Source organism: Stegodyphus dumicola, chromosome 6 (assembly GCF_044657685.1).
Source record: "Stegodyphus dumicola isolate Sdum_Otavi_A_Nest chromosome 6, ASM4465768v1".
NCBI lineage: Eukaryota > Metazoa > Arthropoda > Arachnida > Araneae > Eresidae > Stegodyphus > Stegodyphus dumicola.
This window is the reverse complement of record NC_140773.1, coordinates 225014137-225032417: the sequence shown is the minus strand read 5'-3', so window position 1 is coordinate 225032417 and position 18281 is coordinate 225014137. Positions and strand designations below refer to the sequence as shown.

Below are 18281 nucleotides of genomic sequence, written 5' to 3'. Positions count from 1 at the left end.
CATTTAAAAAAAAAATGCAACCTGTGACTATTTTTTTAGATAATTATGTGCTATTAATTTCAGTTTAAAATTACTTTAAATGATTCTTTAATAAATTACAATATTGTGAATAAATCAGAAATATCACTTCTTAAAGAAAAATTGGAAAGTACATCCAACAGGTTGCTAATAAAACCTAAACAAATTCTTGAAATATGCAGAAACATTATTTTTAAAAGCTTTAATGTTATACACATGCATTTAGATTTCGAACTATTTCTTAATGATTTTCTGTACAGCGAAGTATTTCATTATAAATTTTACATATTTTTAGTGGAAAATACATGCACGGAACAGCTTAAAAACATGTATGTTTCACTGCCGTAATGCAATGTTTTGAAGTTACAAACATGGACGCCGCTTGTTTGGTGGAGTTTCATTTCCCGATAGTGGAGGAAACTGCGAACCCTCCCTCTTGCTATTCTAACCTCCTTGGATTTTAGGTCATTCCGGATATTGGACGTCCGGATTTCATACTTTGTACTGTACTATGTAATTAGTTTTGTTAAATATGAGTATTTTATATTATAGGCGTAGAGAAGAAAGGAAAAAAATTGCGGAAAAGGGTGTCCCTTCAGTGTGGGGGTATACCCCTGAAAAGATACTAGAGTAAGTATATGTAATTAAGAAATTTAATTGTTTTTTATTGTCTGTATATGCAAAATGAATAATTATAGGAATAGTAAATGGGAAGGGTGAAAGAGACCTATAAATAATATTTCTGAATTACAAAACTTGCTGCAGAGCAAATATAGTCATAACAGTAACATCACGAAATCTCTAGTGTTCTTATCTGATTTACTCAGTAGAGATGTGCTCTGAACAGTGCTTTAGAGTGTGGTTTGCTTAGATTTTCAGAAATGCCTTGTTATTTTTAAATGAAATTAACAAGATTTTATATAATTTCTTGCTGATAACATGTGGCTAAGTATGCTGGCATATCTTTCAGGTGTATTCTCAAAACTGAATGAATTATATCTGTTGATTAGATGATTCTTTGATTGTTTTCAGTGCCCGTATCAAAGGGGTTTGAAAGGAAACTTGAGTGACTGGTTAGTTATGGAAAACAAAGTTTTTCACCATTTACAACCTTAGAATCATTATTAATAGAAAATTATTGTTATTGGAAAATAATTATGTAATGGTATGTTTTCACAACTTCAAATTCTGAGGTCAAATTTGAAACTTTTTTTCAAGTTGTAACTATTATAAATTTTTTTGGGTTCATGATCTTTCTTGTGGTTTTGAAAAGAACAAATTGTTATCAAATAGAACAGAATAACTAATTGAACTCTCTAATGACACTTTGATTAAAATTGTATGCAGAAGGTATAGTTAATTTCTGGAATTCATTACCACTTAAAATGGAGTATAGTGAACTGTGCATATTATAATTCAGTTAGCTTTTATGTATATGTGTAAGAAAGGGTAGTATTACTTTGGTAGACGGTTGCACAGATTTTTGGTGATTTACATTGGCGCAATTGTTGGTGCAGTTTTTACAGTCTTCAGCCATCTTGAAAAATGCTGTTTTTATGTATTTCACGCATAGTAAATTATTGAAACTTTAAAAAAATAAATATCGTTAAAAACAATGGATTAATTTTTTGTTGAAAACGTTGTTTTCTTAAGATGGCTGGCAAATGTAAATAAATACATTTACTAAGAGTATAAAATGTTAAAGTAAGGTTAAATTATAAAATTTCATATAATAGAATAAAAACACCGCTATAAAAACATTGCACTAACATTTAATTGGAATAAAATATTACTTAAATTGAATATTGAATTAAAAACATTAACCAACGTTTAAAAGAATTAAATTTTTCAATTACTTAAATTCAAATCCTTTAAAATAAGTTTTATAGGATATAATTATTTAACATTAAAACATATGTGGCAATAAATATCTCAGGAATTTTTGAGAAAAGTGTATTAATTTTTTAATAAAAATTGAAGTATACAATAATAAAGTAAAAGGAAAATATGTACTTACATTTTTTTAAACATTTTACCTTAAGTATATTGGTAAGTACCAGGAAAAATAAAACGATCTTCATCTGTTATCCCCATCTCTCGCACTTCATTGAAGAAGCAATTAGCGAGGTTTCCTCCAAAAACTTTTAATAAATTTCCTCTGACCCTTATAACAATAAATAAATCTTTGATTAGGAAATCCAGGTTGGCCAAAATAAGGTCTCAAACGGCAATTTTTTTATGCCGATACCAATAATTCTTGGTAATTACCAATAACAACATTTATCTTCGAAACGGAGACATCCATTTGCTTTGAAATCTGAGGAATTCGAAGAGATGAATAATAAAATTTTAAAATGGCGCGGTAATGCACAAATATTCGGTAACCAATAAGGGAGCTGATTATATCATGCATAGAATTAAAATTATTTAAATAATCGTTCATAATAAAATCATATTTAAAAAATTGCAAAATTAAATTGTATTTTAATATTTAAGTAATGTTTAAAACATTAGATTAAATTTATAGATAGTAAAACCAATTACTTTTAAAATAATGTGATGTCATTCATTACATCATTCACAACATAAAATATCATAAACAATAAAATTTGTATTTCAAATAAAAATGCAAAATTAAATTCATTTTTATTATTTTGAAGTCATAAATAATATTTAAAACACGGAATTAAACGCATTATTTTAAAAATAAAATGACAACAAAGTATCGGTTACCATAAATAACTTGTCCAGCAGTGGATTTACCGTAAGTTGTATCGCTCGCCAAAATCCGTGCAACCGTCTACCAAAGTAGCACCGAAAGGGTTTTTATCTCTTATTGAAATGAAAATTAGTTGTATTTTAAAAATAAAAATATACTCGTAGTAATGTATGCTGAAAAAATTGCTTTTGAAAGGGAGAAGAGTAAAATGATCTGCAGAACATTCTAATTTACGAAAGTGGTCCCCACTTGAAAAAAGTTTTAGAAATGCTGCTTTAGAAGTAATCTGGCAACATCACAAACATCATAAGTTACAGAGCTTTCAAAATGATTTTTATGTTTTTACAATGTTTCCTTATGTTGTGCTAGCTAAAACTGACATTTGCCAAAAAACAGTGAAACTGAAAGATGAAAGTTAGAGCATTTTCACCAAAGACTTTGTGAATACTTTTATGAACTTCAGCATAAAAGTTCAAGTCTCCAAGTTTTTGGAAAATTTAATATATATACATGGTTTTTTTTCACACCATTATCAATTTTCATGCATGATATAATACAGTAAAAAGTCTTTAATCCGAACTCGTAGGGACTTCGACGATTCCAGATTATCGGTTTTTCTGAATTATAGACCATCAGTTTAAATCTGCTAAGATGGCATGCAGAAATTATAAAATTAAAAATATGAAACTGTAATTTATGAAATAAAGAGCAATTATGATCTAAAGGGTATCAAAATTTACAAAAAAAAAAAAAAAAAAAAAAAAAAAAAAAGCTCAATATTTATTTGTTTACTTTATTAAACATTTCTTTCAACGCACGCATGCGTAAAGCATACATTACGCATAGTCGAAATTAGAAAATTGCAACCAGAAAAGTATTTGATGTGTCTTCGTGATATTTATAATGACGAGGAATTTGATTTATATCATATCAAAGACGGAGTACATTGAGATGAAATACATTTAGTAAATACATTTAGTAAGGAATTATAAGCCGAATAAAATAAAAACATCTGCCCTGAAGGTAAGGATAGTGCTGACAGATCAACTTCCAGTTCATTGCGCGCCACGTCCACCCCCCCTCGCAGAGCAGCGTGAAATTGATAAACAGATTTCGGAATGATTAGAGAATCAAAGGATATGCCTTTATCCATTTTTTGCATCAATTCCACGTTTTGTTTGATGGACATCGAAACATGCTTTCGCTTTCTAGATCCTTTGGTAGCTCCAGAATCAGAAATTCTTTTTGACATAATCGAAAGTTCAAGCTTACTTTTATAAAATTGCTCGGGTAGAGTAGACTTTAAGGTACCCCTTGTATTATGGCCAAGTTGTTGTTTCATTTATCGCCAAGTTGTTGTTTCATTTATGGTAGCCTGAGTAGTTCAATGTTATGGAAACCCTGTTGTGACGTAATCGGGTGCATGATTCTAGGAAATTTTGAATCATGGGATGCTTTGTAAGCATTTTTGTGGTGTGTGTTGGTTTGATTCTTTAGACGGTAGAATGGCCGAATGTAGTAAGATTAATTTGTAATTTGAAGTTTCTGTACGATTCGGAGCAAAAGGGGAAAAGAGCTTTAATTTACTGGTGTGTAAATGAAGGTTTACTTAATAGCCATAATAAGTGTGCTGTATGTAGGAAGGATATGCGTCTAGTTGAGCGTAAAAACCGTTTAAATGGATTTGTATGGGTTTGTAGGAAGAAAGGTTCAGATGGTCACTATGTGAAGCATTCAATCAGAAAAATTACTTGGTTTGAAAAACGTCATTTCAGTATGATTGATATTTTGATTTTTACGTGGCTCTGGGGATACGAAGCGAACTCAAAAATCATGCTGAGTGAATATTTGCTTTTGGTAGTGCTTAAATGTATAACATGTTTTTCCTTTTTTATGCTATTTTATTGTTTGGTTTAAAATGTAGTTTATTGAGATTATGTATTTTTTGTTTGTCTATATTTTAGAATTTGGTGCTCCTTTGACCTTTTAAGTGAAAATATATCGATGTGTACATGGACAAAGTAAAGGGAGTGCACAATGCAAATTTGTGCAATTCTGGGATTTTTTTTTTAAGTGAAAATAGATCTACGTGTACATGGATAAAGTTAAAAGAGTGCGCAATGCCATTTTTGTGCAATTCAGGGATTTTTTTTTTAAAGTGAAAATAGGTCGACGTGTACATATATAAAGTCAAAGGAGTGCACAATGCCATTTTTGTGCAATTCGGGGATTGTTTTTTAAGTGAAAATAAGTCGATGTGTACATAGATACCAAGTTTGTGCAATTGTTTGTCTTGTTATTTTGGCTTTGTGTAGTGGCGATTTTTGGCCCAAAAATCGCTGCTTCGCAAGCCAAAATAACGAGTCAAAGAATTGCACAAAATCAGTATCCATGTACCGCCAAAAATCGCCAAGGGATACCCTAAACTATACTTTTACCAATTCTCTAACAGTCTGCAAAAAATAATAAGCCAGATCCAATTAGAAGATTAAGGAACAATGCAATCTACAACATTAACTGAAATAGATAATTAGATAATTTTAGCTTAGCTTATACTGTCCGTTATACATTAAACGTGCATGCATAAACTTATTATGCGCATGCGTAAAGGTTTATGCACATGCGTTACGTTGTGCAGGCTTCTGCTGTTTCTAGATGCTTGCATCAGTGTCCTTCAGATCATACTAGATTGGAAGTGAATTATTTAGTCTGTACTGCTTTAATCAAATGATTAAGTCTTAAGGGTTAAATAACCTTTTTATTTAATTGACTAGAAATGCACTGCTTTCCCAAGAGATAACCTCTGTAACTTCTTTGTGCTTAAATTAACAGAAAGTTAAATTTCAATTTAGGTAACGTAGTATGTGACTACGCATAAAATAGGCTGCTAAGGCTGGCTCAGGATAGTTAACTATTATGTTGGTGGTGGCACGATGCTAATGCTGAAATAAACTTAGGCAAAGGTGCTGATAGGTAATGGCAAAACGAGCTGCCAGCAGCTCTGACTCTAAACATTCAAACCGCCAGCTTAATGTACAATTACTAATTTGCATTTTGTTGAGGACTATGAAAAGAAGATGTTAAAGTAAAGATTCAAATCATAATAACTATTTAATTAAAATAAAATCTTATAACTGTTAAAATAAACACTCAAAAAGTGTGTACAATAGTCATGACTAGATGTAGTACTTCCGTTTAGGAGGACTATATACAGCATTATCTGATTTTCTACACATATGGCATCTGTAATATTTGGCATCTACAGATGTATCTTCATATATCATCTTCAACTAAATAGTTTATTTTCTGAAGATTATTTCATTATTTCAGGCTGTGAAATTTTTATTATCTGTAAGAAACTTATTTAATTACATGTGAATATTACAAAAAAGTAAATTATTTTTGCAAAGTTCATAATTTTTTATTAATAAATTTTTTAAAGTATTTCTAAAGCACCTATGCAAATTGATGAAACTCAAATACTCAAATATATATCTAATCCAAACATTTGTCTATATATATATATATAAAAGCCCTCTTCGCCCCCTTTTTTTCAATAATTATGCCATAGCTGAGCAATACAATTTTGCATTATGTGGAATTTATATATAAGAAAAGGGTAAGACTTGCCATGTAAACATACACACATAATATTTATTGTCCTCTTTTAGTATATGAAGGATATTTTAGGCTTTTGATTTCATTATCTCTGATTATTCAAGACAGAAAAATATTATTAAATTCTATAAAAATCATATGATATACTTTGTATTATGTTTTGAAAATTGGCTGATTTTAAGTGAGTCACATTCAATTCATTGTCTGTAAAACTGTGATAATGCCTGTATATATAATGGAGGCATTAAAATTTAAGTAATGCAAATCAGTAAATTCAATATTTGTGTATGTGAATTTTGCATATAAAAATAAAGTATCATAGTTATTGTAGAAAGTTTTATGATGTAGGAATTTTTCTCGGCAAAGGCCATACAAAATCAGATTTTCTAGTTACAGAACTCTTCTGCTCGTAGAGTTAAAATAATTTTCATGAAATTTTTTAGCACCCATTTAAAAAAAAATTATAATTAGAAATATGCATCTAGGCTGGATGTTTAAGTTAGTAAAGTCTATGGCTATCTTTTTCAAGTCTTGACTATGCATAAGTAGGAAAATGTACCAGTATATTGTCTGTGGTTGTCATCTACAGAGTGAAACCACTGTGAGCAATAGGAAATGAAATAGTCATTTTCATTTCTACATTTAAAATAGTCCTTATAGTGTTCTGCATCAATTATTAAATATAATTTGAAAAATTATCAAAAAAAATTTCCTAAAATGAATACAACCCCACAGAATAATTGTGATAATTCTCACAAAATCTAAACCATCCTCATTAGATTTAGTCAGATGTTTTAAACTAAAATTGCATATTTAGATTATATAGATTATTTTAGTTCCTTCCTCATCATCATAAAAATGTATTATCAGGGATCACTCACGATTTTTATGAGCTTAATATAAATTGATATTGCATATTAATCATATTCTGATTTTGAAATATAAATTCATAAAAATGCATGGCTTTATTATTAAAACAGTTGCTTTTATATTTATTTTAATTTAATTAATATTAAAAATATGTAAAAAATAGTAAAATCATTTATATTGTTAGCTGTGCTTTTCAGTTTGTTTCATTCCATCAGATGAAAATGTAACATAATATTCATCTTGTGAGTAATCATGTCTAATGATCATAACTGCGTGTATCCCATTTATCAGTTATTTTTAGGAAAATAAATAATCTTTTTGAATTTGGGCTAAAGGAATATCTTAACCACTTAACTGCCGCGGGCGTATATATACGCCTTGCTCAGCCGATGCGTTAACTGCCCCAGGCGTATATATACGTCCTTCCAAACTGCTATCATTTGCTTTGCGCTGCTACACCTAAAATTATTCGCAAAGTTAACGCATCGGCTGCGCATCTGGGGCAGTTAACGCATCGGCTGCGCAAGGCGTATATATACGCCCGCGGCAGTTAAGGGGTTAAATGGACTTTTTACAGGACAGATTTGCAAATGAGTAGAAAATGGATTGATATTCACGTAAAGCGAAATATTTCAGACAAATCTGAGACTGCTAAATTTTGTTAATATACTTAAATGCAGTGTGTACTATTAATCAATAGAGAGAAGTGCCATATATCATATTGTTAATAAAATTATGTATTAATAAAAATATTGAATGAGTGGAATGCAAATGTATAAATATATGTACTGTGTGTTACTAACGAAACAAAAATTTAAAGTGTTGCATATTCTGATTATTTCTAATTATAATCTTGGTATTGAAATATATAAACTTTCTAAATCTCATTGAAATGCCATTTAAATTCAGTCTCATAAAACTAATTGTATGGGTAATATACTACTGTAAAGTATTATATAAATATGTGTTTGTACTAGATATTGTTGCATTTTTATTTTGCTCCGTATCATAATTGACTCTCAAACTGCAAGTGTACAAATGTTTATGTAATCAGTAGTATGGCAAATATAGAAACCTTAATTTTTTGCTATTTTTCAGTTGTTTAGTGCTTTTTTTTTTTTTTTTTTTTTTCCCCCATGGTTTTGCAGGTTTGTATCTTTGGCATAGACGTTGTGATATATATTTGTAGGAAGTAAAAATTTATTTGCATTTTCTAAAATTTACTTGTATTCATTTTTAGATGTATTATAATGTTGTTTTTCTACTTCAGTTCTGATGAAAAGGACACAGAAGATGAGCAAGATTTAATAACAAAAAACAAAGATGGTATGTATTATTATTTCTCTAATAACTCTTTTGATGGAAATTTATAGTAAATTTCTATTAATTAGTGTCCAAGACTTCAGAGTCATATGAAGTACTGGTAACTACCCTTGTATTTCCAGTAGTTAAAAAAGGTGGGTGCATGGGTTGTCCTTCATGTGGAAGATTAATATGGGTCTTAAGAAAATTCTCTGTTAGAGCTTAGCTCTCATATCAGGTAACTCTTCTGTCATTTGCCGTAATCATTTAATCAAGACATATTTTTGTAAAATATAACTTCATATTTATTCTGAGCTAAAAGAATCATGAATTGGGGGAAAATGTACTTTTTCTTAAGAGCTACTTTATTCATTAAAATAAATTTATTTGGCCTGTTAAAGATGGAAACACTGATAATATGGCTAAAAAACTATGCATAGTAAAATATAAATAAATTATTAAATAAAAAATAAGAGTAAAATCAACTTGTACTTAAAATAAGGCCAAAAAAAAAGCAAGCTTAGTTTGGCACAGATTTGGAATAAGTCTGTATCAGTTTCAAGGGCATTGGACATAAGTCTCTTTTCTTCAGGAGCACATGCACGCACCAAAAAAAAAAAAAAAAAAAAAACTGATGTGTACACCACGTGACTTCCTTGTACGGAATATTAAATTATATGCATTTTTTCTTGCATTTAAACTTATTGGATTGAATTAAATTTATTTCATCATTAGCACATAAACCACAATAGAATAAATGCACTCTTGAAAATTCACTATATTTGTTTACCATAGCGACACTCTGGCACTTAACAGTGTTACATTTCGTTCATTTTTTAACTCAGAATTCACAAAATTTGTATTATCTTAAGAATTATCTAATCATTGCCACTTATTCTATTCAAATACTATAATAAATCTAAAACGTTGTATAAAGGAAATTAAGCTAACAACAACAAAAAACAAAAAGGGTTTTCACAGATGATTCAGTATTTCTCATTCATTTAATTCAGTTTTTACTTCGCGACAAGGCAAAAATACATAAAAACTCAAAATATCTGTATTGAAAATTATGCTGTTTCAAATGTAAACAAACATTGCCGCCGGTGCAAAAGGCTTAGCAGCACTTAAACAACTTTAAATTGTTAATAATTCTAAAAATATCGCATGCAGATTTACTAAAGGCATAAAAACCTTAACCGGAAGATAAGAACAACATAATTCAATCATTTTTAAAGCAAAAAGTGCCCAATTTACAAACATATAAGAATAAAGAAACTGAGATTACAGAGCCAAGTAACAGAGTGGAGATATATATATTTAATGTTGTATGATCTTAAATTCACTTAGTGCGAAATCAAGTTATTCTACTACGTATGCAATAGCTGCAAATTAAGTTAATAATAATTTATTTATGAAAGAAATAGTGATTATATTATCTCTTAAGATTAATTTTAGTAGAATTATCTAAAAAGAGTGAATCCATAGTTAGTAAGTTTAATTCCGAAAATTTTTTTAAAGTAACTTGGATGTAAATTGTTAAAAATGTTTAACAGGGACTTGAATTAAATCATGAATAACAAAATTTCAATTGTAAAAAGAAATTAAATTAAAAGCAAGTAATTAAATAATGAGCAAATAATCATTGCCATTGATTGGAAATTAGTTGACTTTTCAAGGGGAACAAACCATCTCTCCTTCAATGTACAATAATTAAGAAATAAATACGAAGGTGTTTCGTCCTTTACTCAAGTAATACAATTAATTTCAATTTCTTTTCGTTATATACAGTTTAATTAAAATTAATTTCATATTTGCTATAAATGTAAGTTTGTAGGCAATAAACAAATGTAAGATTTTTTTTTTTTTTTTAAATACACTGCCATAGACTTTCCCATATAATCTTATTTTTCGGGCAATACTTCGATTTCTTGAAATCCTAAACACATGAAAATTCTCTATAGTTAAGCATATAAAAAATAGAATTCACGTTAGAAAGGCCAAATTTCCACTCTGAGATTTAAAAAAAGAATGTCATCTTATATACGAAACAATAACATGCCGAACAAATATTAATTTAGAAGTCAAACAACAAAAATCAGCGTTATATTTTCAAATTTTTACAGGACTGGTTTCGATGGTTTTACCGAACCATCATCCTCAGCTGCAAAAGCGCAAATGAACAAGATAAAATATAATGTTTACGCTGATTTTTGTTGTTTGATTTCTAAATTAATATGATCTTAATTGTTATCAACCTGAACTCAACCTGTATATCAACCTGTATATTTCATTAACAATACAAACCTACGTTTAAAATTGAGATTTTGGGGAAAGAAAAAAACGCGGTTCCATCTTGCGAAAATCAACTTATTCCGAAGGCTTGATTTGATTACAAAATCTTACTAGCATTAAAGTTGCTGCAGATGCCACCAATCATTGTGGCAGAAGTTTAAATAAATGCATGATTTTTTTATTTAGTTAGATATACAAATCATGGATGTAGATACATTGTGGGTTTTTTATGCCTGAATCCCATAACTTCGAAAATACTCTACTTCAGTCCCAAGTATTAATCTTTTTTGGATATGTGAAGAACTTATATCTTTCTTTACAAAAATTTAAAACAACTTATGTAGAAATAACCAAATTGGCATTAAATCAAAATGAACATCGTGTGATTTTGTTATGATGTGATGCCTATCCATTATTGGAGCTAAATAACATTGTTTGGCAATAAAGTACATGCATTAATATTATTACAAGCTCTACAATGGTGTTATAAATCTCTCATTTACAGTACACTCCCTATTATCCACGGAATTGGGTGGCGCGGCCGCCGTGAATAACAAAAATCGCGGATAATCCGAAAAAAGCTAAAAACTGGCATAGCAAAAGAGAAAACAGTCATTCCAACTTTGAAACATTGTTTTATGTACAATAAAACGTAAAATAAACAGCAGGTAATGTTTGACTAATGCTTTATATTTTAGTATATCACTCAAAACTAACCTAAAATGCATTTTGTTAATGAAAACAGAAAAGTGCTTTGTACTTAAAAGAGGCGTCAAGGATACACAGAAAAATTAATACATATGTACTGTTTTAATACTGTAATATATTATGTAATGACAATAGCATAACTGTAAAACTACACCTTTTTGAAGAAATCAGTCATTTGTGTTTGCTTCTTGCTTTGGAAGCATTTTCTCTTGATCCGAGATTGCATTTTTCGTAGCATAAGTTTCTCGGCCGACTCCGCATCGTCTTGTTCTTCCAAATAGCTCAGCAGTCTGTCGACTTGTTGCAAAGCCGCTTCGTCAGTCTTCCACATCTGCACAGTGGGCTCTTCTCCGCCTTCATTTTGCTGTCCTTCATTCTCGGTCTCTCCCCTTGCTTTCTTCACAATTTCATCATCTGTCAAGCGTTCGAAGCCAGGTTCATTGATGTCACACTCCAACCACTCGTTAATGTTTTAAGCAGCGATGTTCTCACCACCCGGAACTGTTTTCCCCATATCGGCAAGAGTTGCCATGGGCGTGTCTACATCTTCATTCTCTTCTTCACTACTCAAAGGGGTTAGGTTGTTGTTGGCATCAACATTAGGCATGAGTTTTCTCTATGATTTTATGAGGGTCACCGAGTCCCATGCAGATGCAATATCGTAGATGCTGTCCAAGATTGTGTAGTGTTTCCTAAACTCTTTCAGATCATGACCATCTTCAATTTTGGTCATTAGCAGCTTGGTTCGGTATGTTCTCTTCATTGTTGCAATGACTCCTTTGTCCATGGGTTGGATTAGCGCAGTAACATTTTGGGGGAGAAACTTTGCAAAAATTTGTCCATCAGAAGACTTTAGCATGCTTGTTGCTGGATGAGAAGGCAAAATTTCCTTTCAGGCCTAACAACTCAAAAAAGGTTTTTGCCTTCGCCGCAATGATAGGACCATTTACAGGAGTACCCTCTTTTCGAACTTGAGCTAACCACTCTGTCAATGCCGTGTCTAGCTCATCAAAGGTAGAATCCATCTGCTGCCTTGTAGCGCCATTTGCTACTTTGGAAATTAATTCTAGTTTTTTGGACAATCGTCAACACAACCTTCTTTTGTTTTCCTGACATTTTAAATCAGTAACTGTTAAACATAGAAAATGCCGTGGTTCGCAAAGCAAATATTTATTATTGAGATATGTAGAGATACATGCAGTGTTACATGCAAAGAAACACAAGCAATGATAAGTACAAGCAGAGTAATACAAGCAGAGATAAGCAGTTACAGAGGTCATATATATAACTTTATAACAGATCATAGACACAATAAACAAGACACAATAAATAACCAATCAAAAATAACATAAAGAATGAGATTAAGTTTCAGAATAATTCGGACCTGGCTGAAAGTTAATGAATGTATTGGACGTGACAGAAAGCTATACTTCCTTTTAACCAGTAAGAATGCGATTATAAATATCTCAACACTCCCCCCTTAATCGCACATTATACAAAACATAGAAGAATTACAAAATTTTTAAACAGCTCAATGATAACAGTTCATAGAATTTTGTTTTGGACAAAGCCTTAGTTAACATATCTGCAATTTGTAAACCTAACTGTACATATTGAATTCTAATATTATTTTCTTTAACAGACTTACGAGTGAACTTTAATTTTATATCTATATGTTTCAACCTACCTGAAAAGTTTTCATTAACAATACTTTTGATACGTGACTGGTTATCCTAAAAAATATAAACATTTTTAACACTGGAAATTTCATTTACTACATTTTTTATCCATAAAACATCTTGAATACCTTTACATAAAGCAATTATTTCAGCTTATGTTGATGAAAGTGCAATACACTTTTGCTTGTTACAGCACCACATAATAGGACAGTTTAAAAACATTATAAAGTAACCAGTAATTGATTTCCTATCTTGAGTATCTCTCCCCCCAATCTGCATCTACATACAAACACAAGTTTGCCCTTTCCAAATCATCCTTTTTGTATATCAATTTGAAATTTAAGGTGTTTTTCAAGTACCTAAGGATTCTTTTTAGAGCACACCAGGCAACATCAGTAGGATGCTCCTGCATTTGGCTTAAGCAATTTACTGCAAATAAAATATCTGGCCTTGTGATATATGCTAAGTAAAGTAAAGATCCAATTAATTCTTTGTATGGGCCATGAAATGCATTTCTTTTCTGAAGATCAGCTGCTGTAGATTTTGGTTCAATGGGGGTTTGGGCTATTTTACAATCAGACATTTTAAATTTATCAAGTAATTTTTCAATATATAGTTTCTGATCTAAATATAAACAATCAGGCTCAAATTTCAGTCTAATGCCCAAAAATTCTGAGACCCTTTCAGATTTTGACATTTCAAATTCACTAGACAACAATGATATTATAATATTTACATCCGAACCTGCAATTAATAAGTCATCTACATAAAGAGCCATAATTACTTTCTTACAATTTAAATTTCTGATCAAAATGCAAGGTTCAGAGTCCAATTGCTTAAAATCTAATTTAATAACAAAATTAAGAAATTTCTGATACCATTTTCGAGGAGACTGTTTAAGACCATAAAAATTCTTTTAAGTTTACATTTCTTACCACTCATATCATCATATCCTTTTGGCTGGTCCATGTAGATGATTTCATCTAACTTATCATTCAAAAACGCTGTCTTGACATCTAAAGTAAAAGTTTACAGACCTTCATTATTGATAATTACCAGGATTAAACGTAAAGAGCACATACTAATCACTGGAGAAAACGCATCTGTATAATCTATGTCTTCCGTTTGCATAAAGCCACGAGCAACAAGCCTGGCTTTGTAAGTTCCATCTCGTTTTTTACGTAGAACCCATTTGCAGGAAATGGCTCTTTTATCAGGGGGAAACTTTGTAGGTCCCAGACGTCGTTATCTTCCATAGATTTCATTTCCTCATCCATAGCTCTTTCCCATGGTTCTTGTTCTACTTGCGGTAGATTTACAATATCTTCAAATGTCAGAGTGTCTTGTTGTGCAAACATTACTTGGTAAATCTCAAGATTAGGATACCTAACTGGCTGTTTCTTTTCTCTTGAAGAATTTCTTTGTTCCTCCTTCTTATTTGCAGCATTTAATTCGCCGTTATCAGTGTCTGAAATTGATTTGTCTTCATTTTTAATGTCATCATTGTCATTTTCACTCAAATCAGAACTATCGGGAATATATTTTTGATTTTCTTCTTTCTTCTTTTCTTCATTAAATTTAACATTTCTGGAAACAATGATGCGTCTTGTTTCTGGAATCATTAAACGATATCCCATTGTGGAATAACCTACAAATATCATTCTGACAGACTTTTCATCTAGTTTCTTTCTTTGCGATGGTGGCACAAGAGTATAAGCATCACAGCCAAATACACGAATGTTTGTTAAATCAGGATATTCACCATACTTCAGAAAAAAAGGAAGACGATTGTCAATCGAACTATTTGGGAGTCGATTATTTATATAAGCAGCCCTAAGTACTGCTTCACCCCAAAGGAATTTTGGTAATTTTGCCTCAAGTATCATTGCTCTAGCTTTTTCCAGTACAGTTCTATTTGCTCGTTCAGCAACACCATTTAGAAAAGGTGTATAGGGAGGTGCAGGATCTATTTTTACACCTGCTCTTTTAGCAACTTCATGCAATTCTCCACTGACATATTCTTTGGCATTGTCACAGCACAGTTTTGTAACAGTTGGATTGAATTTAAAGAATAGCTTGAGTTCATCAGCAATGTCACTTATTCTTTTGAGCAGTCTGATTTCCATAAATTGCGAGTAGTCATCAATTATAGTCATGAAATACTTTTTCCCATGGAATGTTTGAGGTTCTATTGGACCACATATATCAGTGTGTATAGTAATAAGTGGTTTGGATTCTTTTATGCGAGGACCCTTTCCTATAGGAATTTCCTATAGGACCTTTTCTTTTATGCGAGGACCCTTCCTTTTTCAACACCATTCTTAGTTTTACCACAAATATCACCAATTCCTTCCACTTCTAAAACCGCCGACTTGGACGCGCACTTAACAGTTCCAGTCTTAGGCTTAATTGAGGTAAACCATTCCTTGTGAGAAGACATATGAGAAGTTGCACCAGAATCAATAATAAATTGATCATGCACAAGATTTCCAGCCATAAAAGATATTGCAGGGGATGCATACTTACTACTATTTGAATTTGCCTGCGTTTTAGAATTATCAAAATATTCACTTTTGAAATGACCAGTTTTCCCACAGTTATGACAGACGCAGTTCATTTTTTATACAAAATTTAACAGAATGTCCTTTTCTTTTACAATAAGTACAAAACAATTCTTTACAAGCACTAATAAAAACAGAGTTATCCGTATTTGGTTTAGAATACTTATTTTCATTTTTATAATCAAACATAAGAGATTCACTATCAATAAGTCTACTTGTAACAAAATCTAAACTCAAATTATCGCATGGCTGATTCTCGAGAGATGCCTTAATATTTTCATATTCCTTTGGCAATGACATTAAAATGTAAATGATAATATCAAAGTCGCTTACTTCAGAGCCAGAGACGCGTTGACTACTCACCAGGTTCATTATGCTGTTGATATGCTGTCTCATTGACACATCCTTGGATTTCCTTATAGCTAGACGTTTACGCGTTAAAATTTGACTCACTGCACCTTTAGTGCTATACGTAGCTTGTGGTTTCTTCCATATTTTACATGCCATGTCTTCACGTTGAAGAGAAGCAATAACATTATCACTTAGAAGCGCAAGTATTAAGGCATAAGCCTTTTTTGATTTCAAAACACCTGCAACTCTGTCCGCAACTGCTTCTGTTTCCAAAAATGTATCCAATTCCTTTGCCGTAAACATTGCTTGAACTCTTCGACACCAAACAGTAAAGTTATTAACACCGTCAAATGGTGCTACACCAAAAGCTTCCCTTTCATTTCCAGAAAAAGCCATCATTCACGATAGACCAAATCAAAATTACGCGAACAATAAATTATTACACTGGAAGGTTCAATTAGGGAAAATATCAGCAAATTCTAACTTTTGAAGGAACCACGCTCTGCTGTTAAACATAGAAAATGTCGTGGTTCACAAAGCAAATATTTATTATTGAGATACGCAGAGATACACACAGTGTTACATGCAAAGAAACACAAGCAACGATAAGTACAAGCAGAGATAAGCGGTTACAGAGGTCATATATATAACTTTATAACAGATCATGGACACAATAAACAAGACATAATAAATAATCAATCAAAAATAACATAAAGAATGAGATTAGGTTTCAGAATAATTCGGACCTGGCTGAAAGCTAATGAATGTATCGGACGTAACAGAAAGCTATTCTTCCTTTTAACCAGAAAGAATGCGATTACAAATATCTCAACAGTAACAAAAAACACAAAACCAAAAAGCACAAGCACTGAACACAATAAAAGATAAGAAATTAACTCTGGCCGGTTCGCAAACACTATCAGGCTTAAACTAACAATAATGAGTGGAAGAAAGTGGACGTGTCAGTAAGATTAAGACGAGAGAGGGCGGTGGAGCGGGCACTGCAAGGGTGAGTAAGAAATCCCTTGCTCATCAGAGGGGAAGGTTCCGAGAAGGCCTGGGATATTTTTGCCATAAATAAGCACGATGTTAGCAAATTTAACGTTTCACTCAGTTTTGTGAACATTTTCATTTTCTTTGCTTTATGCTTGTTAAAGAAAAAGAAAAAGAAAAAAAAAAAAAAAAAGAACTTTGTGTGGCAGGCGTGGATAATCGCGAGTCTACTGTACTAAATTCTTGGAGAAAAATCCTTTTCTAAAATTCTGCACTATTCCATTTCCTTGAACTTCCTTGCTAGTTGAATGTCGTGTAGTCAGCCTTTAACCATATAAATTTTTTCAATACTTATTAATATCAAGTAGTTTTGTTTTATTACCTGACTGAATTTTTATCAAGTTTTTAGAAATACTTTAAATATGCAAAGAAAACAAATGATGTAAAAATATGATGATAATGAAAAATTTTAAACAAAATGTTAACAGCAAATAGTAAAAATATGCAAAACAACTGACAAACGCACAGTAATCCATAGAAGATGCATCAGACGACTTGGGTAGCATGCATTTAGAGGGAATAGCTGTAGCTTCATTTCTCAGTTTTGCAAAAAATAGAGCATTAGATTTAGAAGTATGACTTGGAGCTTTATCCTAATGGAACTTAACACAGTAAAGATTGTTTAGATAAAGAGATGAAATTTCTTCTTTAAAAATAAGTGTTAAAACATATTTCTGATGGTAATCCAAATTAATTTTGACATTTTTTAATACTTTCCTTAGTATAAGTTTTCCATTATAAGAGAATCCATTAATAACTGTAAAACCGTTAGAAAAACCTTCCTTGTTTTCTCTGAACCAACAAAGTTTCTCTGAAGTCTTTTTCTCCTCTTTTTTGGTAGTAAATCAGTCCTTTTCTATTGCAATCAGATAAGCATATCTAAGTCTCATCTATTGTAGCTATACATTACCTTTTTTCACCTGCCAAATAATTTTCATACAGCAACATGCATAGAGTCTTACACTGAGAAACATGTTTCGGCATTAGACAATGAACATCATGTTTTTCTGTTTAGATTAGCTTTAAATCATATTTTATAATTTTGTTCACAGTGCCTACAGATATATTTTAAGATTTTGCATTATCTCTTTGGGAGGCTGGATTTTA

The 18281-nt window shown here is 31.2% G+C and overlaps 1 protein-coding gene across 1 annotated transcript in view; it reads left to right on the top strand.

The window, feature by feature from the left end:
• The window catches only part of LOC118196226 (uncharacterized), a 78612-nt gene that overhangs the window by 48186 nt on the left and 12145 nt on the right, over window positions 1-18281 (top strand). The window contains exons 3-4 of the mRNA XM_085819603.1: window positions 571-648; window positions 8496-8551. Of these exons, the coding sequence (XP_085675729.1) occupies window positions 571-648; window positions 8496-8551 (134 nt within the window). The remainder of the gene's footprint in view (window positions 1-570; window positions 649-8495; window positions 8552-18281) is intronic.